Source organism: Osmerus mordax, chromosome 25 (genome assembly GCF_038355195.1).
Source record: "Osmerus mordax isolate fOsmMor3 chromosome 25, fOsmMor3.pri, whole genome shotgun sequence".
NCBI lineage: Eukaryota > Metazoa > Chordata > Actinopteri > Osmeriformes > Osmeridae > Osmerus > Osmerus mordax.
Genome location: NC_090074.1, coordinates 9,054,368 through 9,064,795, shown reverse-complemented (window position 1 = coordinate 9,064,795; position 10,428 = coordinate 9,054,368). Strand labels below are relative to the sequence as shown.

General features: G+C 49.3%; 1 protein-coding gene across 1 annotated transcript; it reads right to left on the bottom strand.

Moving 5' to 3' along the window:
- Positions 1-280: 280 nt before the first annotated feature.
- On the bottom strand, positions 281-10,216 carry LOC136933470 (bifunctional heparan sulfate N-deacetylase/N-sulfotransferase 1-like). Its single transcript, XM_067228890.1, has 14 exons — positions 9,161-10,216; positions 8,346-8,846; positions 7,964-8,051; positions 7,585-7,739; positions 7,153-7,338; positions 5,743-5,871; positions 3,572-3,754; positions 3,199-3,295; positions 2,892-3,015; positions 2,610-2,784; positions 2,204-2,374; positions 1,963-2,072; positions 564-666; positions 281-400 (listed from the first exon to the last, which is right to left on the bottom strand). The coding sequence occupies exons 1-14, from the start codon at positions 9,722-9,724 to the stop codon at positions 281-283; spliced, it is 2,706 nt and encodes a 901-aa protein (XP_067084991.1). The 5' UTR covers positions 9,725-10,216.
- Positions 10,217-10,428: the final 212 nt, after the last annotated feature.

The window sequence follows — 10,428 nt, the reverse complement described above, 5'->3', positions numbered from 1 at the left end:
GACTGTGTGTGTGTGTGTTTGACGGGACAAGGAGTCATTAAGTCTTTTCACTTCCCCTATCAACAGACAGTGTTCCAATCCCCCCCCCCCCCCCCCCCCACGTTGCGGGCAGCAGCAGAGGCTCTCTGGCAGCAGTGATGCCTCAGTCCACAAATCTGCTCTCACCTCTGCCTGCTCCCTGGAGAAGAGGGCGAGGCTGGGGGTGTCCTGGTGCCCCCCCCCCCCCCGCCCTGGTTCAGGGTGTCTTGGGGGCCCCCGCCGCCCCCCCACCCTGCCTGGGCTACCTGCTGTGCAGCAGTTCCTCCCTCAGCCAAACCGGAAGTGGCTGCCCCATCTTGTAGAGCAGCTTGGACAGCTCTATGTTGTGGTCTCTGTAGTGATCCCTCAGGAAGGAGCGCGACTGCAGGGGGAGGAGGGAGGGGGTGTGAGTATGCTTGTGTGTGCGCACAGGTGTGTGTCTGCCCATGAGTGTCGCTCTGGATAAGAGCGTCTGCTGCTAAATGTAATGTAAATGTAATGAGTGTGTAAGCATGTGTGTGTGTGCATGAGAGTGTGTAACTTACATCTGCGTCCATGTCGGGGTACCTGCGGCCCTTACTCTTCCCCAGACACTTAGTCTTCCCCCCATCCATCAGCTGACACCAGAACCCCTTCTTAGGGTCGAACCTGGACACGCACACCACACAAACAAGATGAAAACCTGGTTTAATTTTAAGCCAAATTCAAATATGATCCTATCTTAATATATTTATTGAATCTTAAATTACATTGTGATGCACAGTTGTGATGTAATTAGGACTGGGTAAAAATATAGATCCTAAAATTAGTCGCAATCTTCATTCGAACGATCTAACATCAGTTAGTGCAATCCCAAGATTGATCTTTTAACTAAGGCTTTTCCTTTCAGGGAAGCGTGAAAATGATTAGTTGAACATTATTTGTAATGTGCCTCGAATCCCGCAGATGTCACAGAATTTATCAAATGCATCGTTCTAAGCTGAACTAATGAATGAACAATGGTGGAACCTGTGCCTATGTAAGCAGCCTGTCAAGGCAGATGTGTTGACGCGTTTCGGTGCAGACAAAGACAACCTTGACAAAAACAAGCTATGTGAAAGCTGTGTAACCTGGAAGTGAAATATTGCGTAAAAAAAAAAAAATCCAAAATCATGTCTGATTTCTTACTTGGTTACTTTACTTTTCAGCATAAAGTCCTCTTGAGAATGCATTTGCATCCAAGCTTCTAATTCAACTCACAATCAAAAGATAACATATTCTATATGGGGCATAGTCTATATCTAGACATTTTTAAAAGACAGCTTAAAACCTACCTTTTTACCGAAGCATTTAAGTAATTTTATCTCAAAAGGGTTTTCCTACTTTTAAAGTTGTTTTCTCTCTTGAACAGAGATCTTATTGGGATTTTTATTTTAGTTTGAATTGTTTATCACTTGTATTATTGTTTTTATTGATTTTATGTAAAGCACCTTGAGCTACAATTCTTGTATGAAATGTGCTATATAAATAAAGTCTTACTTACTTACTTACTATATATATAACCTTATTTGTAAGAATATATGCCTGAACCGTGTGGTTGAAAACATTAGCTTCTTAAACTTTATAAATGCATTGGAACCAAGTTATGTTGTATACTCAAACATTTGAGTAAAGTGGCAATCCCAAAGTTAAATGCTGATGTTAAAGCCAGTGTCACACCTTCTCTCAAGTCTGGAGAGAGACTTGCCTTAACTCGTGACAGCTGGTGTGACCTTTTAGGTAAATGGATCAAATGGGGAAATCGGGGCAGATACCCAGTTCTAGCTGTACTGTAAAGTAGCATTGTCGTGTACAGTTGCATTGTCCTGTACAGTTACATTTTTTATGTAAAGTTATGTTGTCACGTACAGTGACATTGTCATGTAAAGTTAATTAGTGATGTAAAAAAAATCTGGGGAAACTCACGCCAGGATCTTGTGGTAGTTGAGTGTGTTGGTCAGACCCAGAAACTTCTGGATCTTGTCCATCACAGCAGCTGGCTCCGACCTTAGAACCTGCCCGTCCAAAACCAGGATCTGAGAAAACACAGGCTAGCATGTTAGCATGGTCTACTAGCAGGAACACATATAGGCAAGCATGTTAGCATGGTGGCTAAGGGGAACCTTGGGGTAGTGGAGTGGTAGTGGTGTGGTCATAAAGTAGTTACCTGGCTGGAGTGGTAGTGGCTGAGCCAGCGGCCCAGGTGTGTGGCGTACCAGCCCGGCACCAGACAGCGACTCTGCAGCACACGCAGCTTGATGGGGGCATCACGTCCCGCGGTGATGACATCATGGAAGGTGTGCTTCAGGGCGACAGGGTCATCATGGGCTCGTTGGTGCTGGAGGGGGAGGGGGACTCATTATTATACTATGTAGATAGGATACTAGTACAACAACGTAGCATACTACAACCTAACACACAAAACAACAGAGCATACTACACAACCTAGCATACTACACGACACAGCATCATGGGAGATTTGTTCTCCTGTGCACGTATATGCTACAACATAATAACAATAACAAATAAAAATAATGCAGTCATGTACTGTTAATGCGTTTGGTCATGCTTACCTGGTACCAAGAGTAAGCACGGTCGGCGGGGTTGATGAGGATGGTGATGATCTTGGCCTTGGGCAGGAGGGCCGCAGCCCGGCTCGCTGCCACCTCAGAGTCAAAGTAGTTGGCGCTCTTCTCATAGTAGTAGTCTGAGCTGGTGTTGGAGGGCAGCGGGAAGTACTCCATGTACCTGGACACACACACACACACACACAGGGTTATGTGAGGGTAGTGGGGTCAGGGTTGGGAGAGAGAGGTGGACTCAGAGTTAGGGTTAGGACAAGTGGGTCCACCCACCAGTCAATGCCTCGCTGGTAGTTGTGTCCGCTGAAGAACTGGATCTCTTCAAAGGTCTCTTTGCTGGGGTAGTTACTGGTGAGGTCTGGGTGCATGCCTAGGAACAGGTACAGGGCTGTGGTTCCTGCACACACACAGGTACACACACACACACACACACACGTATAAACACACACACAAACACACACACACACAGACACATACGTACACGCACGCAAACATACACAACAGGTTAGTCAAGCCAACAGTAGAACCGCCAGGCCATTTCCTGTAGTTAGTGAGAGCTGATAGGCCAGTTGTCTCTCACCAGTCTTCTGTGGACCAATAATAAGCAGCTTGGGAAACCGGTCGCAGGTCTTTTCCTTGGACCAGATGTCCTTGTGCCTCTTGTCCTCACAGGGGTCCTGTAGCAGAACAGGAAGTGGTGACCCTCAAGACAGGAGTAGCCGGTTCTTCGATCTCTCCATCCCTCAACTTTTTTCACTCGGATCGCTCTACTTCTTCCACCATAACATCCTCCTCTCCTCCCACACACAAATGTTTTATATACACACATACACACACACTCACATCCCCCCTCCCGCCCTCCCCACACACACCCTTACCAAACAGAACCTCACACACCCCCACACCTTCACTCACACCTTCACCCCCCCACCCTAACACCCCTCCACACACACCTGCCAGATGGGATCCTTGTCCTGGGGGAAGATGCTGAAATATTTGTGTGCCAGCTGGACAGGAGCCAGGGTCTGTAGTCGCAAGTGTGTCCAGGTCTGGGTGAACGCCACCAGCTTCTTAAAGGTGTAGAGCCCCAGACGGTCGTTCCCATAGTTACTCAGGTGTGTCATGAAGATGCTGATCTGGAGTAGAGAGAGGACCACACCTCCGTCACTGGGGCCAGGTGTGTGTGTGTTTGTATGTGCGCGTGTGCATCTGTGAGAGTGTGTGTGTGTTTAGAAATGATTACGATGGGCAATAGAACATAGACACCGGTCAGAGGAATATTGGAAAAAAGTGTTATGGACAGCACAGTCACCAGATATCAACCCCTATAGAGCTGTTGTGGGAGCAGCTTGACCGTATTGTACGCAAGAAGTGCCCATCAAGCCAATCCAACTTGTATTGGCTTGTATATACAGTTAGGTCCATAAGTATTTGGACATTGACACAATTTTCAGCATTTTGGTGTTGTTGAAATGAAACAATCAAGATGTGCTTTAAGTGCAGACTTTCAGCTTTAATTTCAGGGTATTTACATCCAAATCAGGTGAAGGGTGTAGGAATTACAACACATTTTATATGTGGCCCCCCCCTTTTTAAGGGACCAAAAATAATTGGACAAACTAACATAATCATAAATCTAATTGTCACTTTTAATACTTGGTTGAAAATCCTTTGCAGTCAATGACAGCCTGAAGTCTGGAACCCATAGACATCACCAGACGCTGGGTTTCGTCCCTGGTGATGCTCTGCCAGGCCTCTACTGCAACTGTCTTCAGTTCCTGTTTGTTCTTGGGGCATTTTCCCTTCAGTTTTGTCTTTAGCAAGTGAAATGCATGCTCAATTGGATTTAGGTCAGGTGATTGACTTGGCCATTGCAGAACATTCCACTTCCTTGCCTTAAAAAAGTCTTTGGTTGCTTTCGCAGTATGCTTCGGGTCATTGTCCATCTGCACTGTGAAGCGCCGTCCTATGAGTTCTGAAGCATTTGGCTGAATCTGAGCAGATAATATTGCCCGAAACAATTCAGAATTCATCCTACTGCTTTTGTCAGCAGTCACATCATCGATAAATACAAGGGAACCAGTTCCATTGGCAGCCATACATGCCCACGCCATAACACTACCTCCACCATGCTTCACTGATGAGGTGGTATGCTTTGGATCATGAGCAGTTCCTTCCCTTCTCCATACTCTTCTCTTCCCATCATTCTGGTACAAGTTGATCTTGGTCTCATCTGTCCATAGGATGTTGTTCCAGAACTGTACAGGCTCTTTTAGATGTTTTTTGGCAAACTCTAATCTGGTCTTCCTGTTTTTGAAACTCACCAATGGTTTACATCTTGTGGTGAACCCTCTGTATTTACTCTGGTGAAGTCTTCTCTTAATTGTTGACTTTGACACAGATACGCCTACCTCCTGGAGAGTGTTCTTGATCTGGCCAACTGTTGTGAAGGGGTTTTTCTTCACCAGGGAAAGAATTCTTCTGTCATCCACCACAGTTGTTTTCTGTGGTCTTCCGGGTCTTTTGGTGTTGCTGAGCTCACCAGTGCGTTCTTTCTTTTTAAGAATGTACCAAACAGTTGATTTGGCCACACCTAATGTTTTTGCTATCTCTCTGATAGGTTTGTGTTGATTTTTCAGCCTAACGATGGCTTGCTTCACTGATGGTGACAGCTCTTTGGACTTCATATTGAGAGTTGACAGCAACAGATTCCAAACACAAATACCATACTTGAAATGAACTCTAGACCTTTTATCTGCTCCTTGTCAATGAAATAACGAACTCCCTTTATGAGAGAATAACATATACCTGGCCATGGAACAGCTGAGCAGCCAATTGTCCAATTACTTTTGGTCCCTTAAAAAGGGGGGGGGCACATATAAAATGTATTGTAATTCCTACACCGTTCACCTGATTTGGATGTAAATACCCTGAAATTAAAGCTGAAAGTCTGCACTTAAAGCACATCTTGATTGTTTCATTTCAAATCCATTGTGGTGGTATACAGAGCCAAATTGATGAAAATTGTGTCAATGTCCAAATACTTATGGACCTAACTGTATGTGTGTGGCGTGTGTGTATATGTGTGCGTGGCGTGCGTGCCTGTGTGTGTGTGTGTGCTTACAGGGTTGAGCAGCACTGTGAGGAACAGCTCTCCTCCGTTGATGAGCTTGTCCAGCTCCTGAGGGCCTCCGGGGTACTCACTCTGGAAAATGGTGTGTGTGAACAGACCACACGTCTGCCTGGGCAGCACCTGCGCACACACACACACACACACACACAAACGCACACACACAATCACGAGTGCACACAAAAAATAAGGGGTTATTACTTGTAAACACAGGAAAGTAAAGGTCAAAAGATGGTCAGACAGAAGGAAAGAGAGAAGGGGGGGGGTAGAGAGAGGGAGAATGAGAGCGTGATATAGAGAGCGGAGGATAGATATAGAGGTAAACAGGATAGACAGTAAGACGGAGAAAAGGGTAGAGAGATAGCAGAGGATAGACAAAGAGTGAGGATATATACAATAGATCGAGAATATTAGATACATACAGTAGATCAAAAAAGAAGATAAATGTATATAGTAGATAGAGAATATATATATATATATATATATATATATATATATATATATACAGTAGATAGATAGTGAATAGAATAGATACAGTAGATAGAGAATAGATATATAAAGTAAATAGAGAATAGATATATACAGTAAATAGAGAATAAATATATACAGTATATATATACAGTAGATAAAATAGATATAGAGAAAAAGAGATAGAGAGAGCAGAGCTCCAGGGGAATATTTTACAAGTAGGTGTTATGATCGGAAATACCATCGCAGTGACAACCTCACACTGCTGTAGCAGACAGAATATAAATAAATACAGGTGTGTGTGGGTCTGTGTCCTTGTGTGTGTGTGCATGTCCTTCTGTGTGTGTGTGTGTGTGTGTGTGTGTGTGTGTGTGTGTGTGTGTGTGTCTGTCTCTGTGTGTGTCTCTGTGTGTGTGTGTGTGTGTGTGTCTGTGTGTGTGTCTGTGTGTGTCTCTGTCTGTGTCTGTGTGTGTGTCTGTGTGTGTGTCTCTGTGTGTGTCTCTGTGTGTGTCTCTGTCTGTGTCTCTGTCTGTGTCTCTGTCTGTGTCTCTGTCTGTGTCTCTGTCTGTGTCTCTGTCTGTGTCTCTGTCTGTGTGTGTGTGTCTCTGTGTGTGTCTCTGAGTGTGTCTCTGTCTGTGTCTCTGTCTGTGTGTGTGTCTGTGTGTGTCTCTGTGTGTGTCTCTGTCTGTGTCTCTGTCTGTGTCTCTGTCTGTGTCTCTGTCTGTGTCTCTGTCTGTGTCTCTGTCTGTGTGTGTGTGTCTCTGTGTGTGTCTCTGTGTGTGTCTCTGTGTGTGTCTCTGTCTGTGTGTGTGTCTGTGTGTGTCTCTGTGTGTGTCTCTGTGTGTGTCTCTGTGTGTGTCTCTGTGTGTGTCTCTGTGTGTGTCTCTGTGTGTGTCTCTGTCTGTGTCTGTGTGTGTCTCTGTGTGCATGTCTTACGCTGATGTCCCTGTGTATGAAGCCTCGTCGGTGGCGGGCAGGTTTGAGGTGGGGGTATTCCTCCGTGCTGGTCACCCTGATGCCCCACACTCTCCTCCATGCTTCGTATAGCTGCAGGTGCACCGGGTACACCCCCGAGTGGTGGGGGGCCACGGCATAGCCCATGGTGGTTGGGATACCATGCTCCTTGAGGAGGGGGGGGGTGAGGGGGGGAGAGAGTCAGTAGGGGGAGAGACGGAGAGAGAGAAAGAGAGGGGGAGAGAGACAGAGCGAGAAACAGAGAGAGAGAGAGAGAGAGAGAGAGAGAGAGAGAGGACACACTAACCCAAACACAGAGAGAAACCAAGCCTCACTCCCACCCCCAACCTACTTCTAGCCTCATCCTTACCCCTACCCTCACCCCTATCCAGCCTCACCCAGCCCCAGCCTCACCACAGCAAACTTCTTGTTGAGCAGCATCTGCTCGGCCAGCACGGTGTGGTTGTGGAAGAGGTGAGGCTGCATGTGACTCCACATGTGAGGGAACCACCAGAAGTGTTTCCCATAGGACAGCAGGAGGTCATCTCCCTGGTCCTCCTCCTCCGTACCTGGACACACACGGATACACACGTACAGGGATACACACAGAGGGATACACACACACACATACAAAGGGATACACACGCACACACACACACACACAGACACACACACACATTCGGACAAGCTTAAGATAGGTGCTAGGGCTTATTAAGTGTTACATGAAAATTGATCCCTGCCTGTGCATGTTAGTGTGTGTGTCAGCAAGTGTGTATGTGCGTGCAGTGCTCACCGGCATGGAAAAACTTTCCGGAAAAGCCCAGGTTGAAGGTGAAGTTGGGGACGAAGGCTCTCAACTCCTGCTGGGTCTCTAGGAGAGCCTGGGGGGGGGGGGGGGGAGAGAGAGAGAGAGAGAAATTAGGCTACACACACACACACACACACACACACCGGCTGCACATGTCGTTCTAGAGAGGGGCGTTCAGTGACAAAGATGACAATCACAACAACATTACCTTCGCAGATAAACTAGTCAGCATCTGTCTTACTCAGGAGAGGAGAGCAGAAGAGGAAAGAATAAGGAAACGCACACCTACACACCGCTACACCCCTCCACAAACACACTTACACACACACACCTCTACCCCCCCCCCCCCCCCTACACACACACCCACCTTGACGTCGTCCACCTTCATGCGCGTGCCCTCCTTGCCCACGAAGATGTCGTCTATGTCCACCAGCAGGTGGCGCTCCAGCGCCAGTGCCAGCCTCTTGCCCGTGAGGAACGCCAGCGCATCCACAAACACCAGCTTGTGCAGCCAGAAGTTCAGGTTGTTCCCGAACAGAACCCTCTGGATGCCGTCGTGGAGACCCAGGTCCTGGACCACGGACGCGTGCAAGGGGGCCCCCACCCCGGAGGCCAGAGGCGGGGCCGGGGGGGGGTCGCGGACGGGGTCCCGGGACCGGGCGAGCAGCACGGGCTCGTAGGTGGAATGGTTGGACTGGAAAACGGTCCAGTCGTCACCAGGGAGGGGCCCCCGCTGGGTCTGGCCCCCCCGCGTGATGAGGAGGAGCGGGGAGCGCGGGTTGACTGAGCAGTCGCGCAGCGCCAGGTTGGAGTGGAGGAAGAGGGGGAAGCCCTTCAGCTGGGCGCTCGGCAGGCTGTTCTCATTGGCCTGGAGGGAGGGAGGGGGTGAGGGAGGAGAGGAGGGGAGAAGGATGTGGGGGAGGAGGAGGGAGGGATGAGGGAGGGAGGAGAGGAGAAAGGTAGAAGAGGAGGGGGGAGAGGATAAAAGAGGAAGGGGAGGGAAGAGGGGGGGGAGAAAAGGAGGAGGGGGAGAAGGGAAAAGAGGAGGGGGGGAGAAGAGGAGTGAGAAGAAGGAGGGGGGGGAGTGTAGATCAATTTTATTTGACATTTATGACATTTACAACAGATGGATGACCTTACTGTGTGCGTGAGTGTGTGTAGGCTTGTGTGTGTGTGTCCTACCTTAAAGAACCCTATGATTCCCACTCCATACTCCACACAGTACTTGTCCAGCAGCTCTCGGTTCCATGCATCCAGGTTCACGTACTTTAGAATGTTCTCGTAAACGACCAGCGTGAACCTCCCCCGTTCCCCGTCCGTTAATGTGGGCATGTCCCCCTTACCAGGGGCGATCTCCGTCCGGTAAAGGAACCTTCCGGATTCCAGGATGGCCACGATGTCCTGTCCCAGCTGGGAGTACTGGCTCTCCACAAACACCAGGACCACGGCCTCGGTCCGGGCGGAATCAGAGGGGCGTACCGGGCGTCCCAGCGAGGAGGAGGGGGGCGCGGTGGGGGTGGCAGCAGCCCCTCCTCCTCTATCCTCACCCTCCCAGCCTGGGGTGCCCCTGCCCTCCCCCGCACCGCCGTCGTCCACCCCCCCCGCCGGCTCCAGCCCTCCCCGGGCGGCGTACAAAAAGTAGGCGGAGACCAGCACGCTGACCATGCAGAAGAGGAAGAGGAGGAGCAGGCTGGTCTGGAGGGTCAGCTGACGGAACAGCCGGCGCACGCGGCCGCAAGCCAGCATGGTCGCCGCGCCTCGCAAACACCTGCACGCACACACACACCTCAGGTGCAGGTGAGTTTAGGTGTCCTCCAGGTGTGTAGGTTGATCAAAAGAGACTTGTTGTGAAAACAGGAAGTAGAAACAGGGCTCCAGCGTGCATCACTTCCTGTCATGTGACCATGGTGTGACCAAGAGGAGGAAGTGAGTGGAGCTGGGAGCAGCATCAGTAAAGGGGGGTGGAGGGGTGTGTGGCGGGGGGGAGGGGGGTAGGAGGAGGGGGCTCTCTCTCAGCCGTAACCCTTGACCTCAACCTCCGGCTCCTGCCCCCTGCCCTCCCCACCCCCCCGTCCCTGACCACAACCCACGTTCTCCTTTTTAGGGTGTGTCCCCAGTCCTGGTTGGCTGTGCAGGTCTGGGGGCGGGGCAGTAGGGGCTTCTGTGAGCTGTAGTTTCCTGTGGGTTTGTTAGGTGGTCTGCTAGGGCTCTCCTCTGATTGGTCATCACCAGAGGGTCAGAACACACCTAGAGAAGAGAGACCAGAAGATACACTTGTTAAGATACACCTGGAGACTAAATAGACCAGCAGAGAGACTAGTTAGGATGGAAACTAAAGAGAGACCACCAGAGACACAAGTTAGGATGGAGACTAGAGAGACTAGTAGAGAAACCAGCAGTGAGACTAGTTAGGAAACACCAAGAGACTAGAGAGACCAGCAGAAAGATTA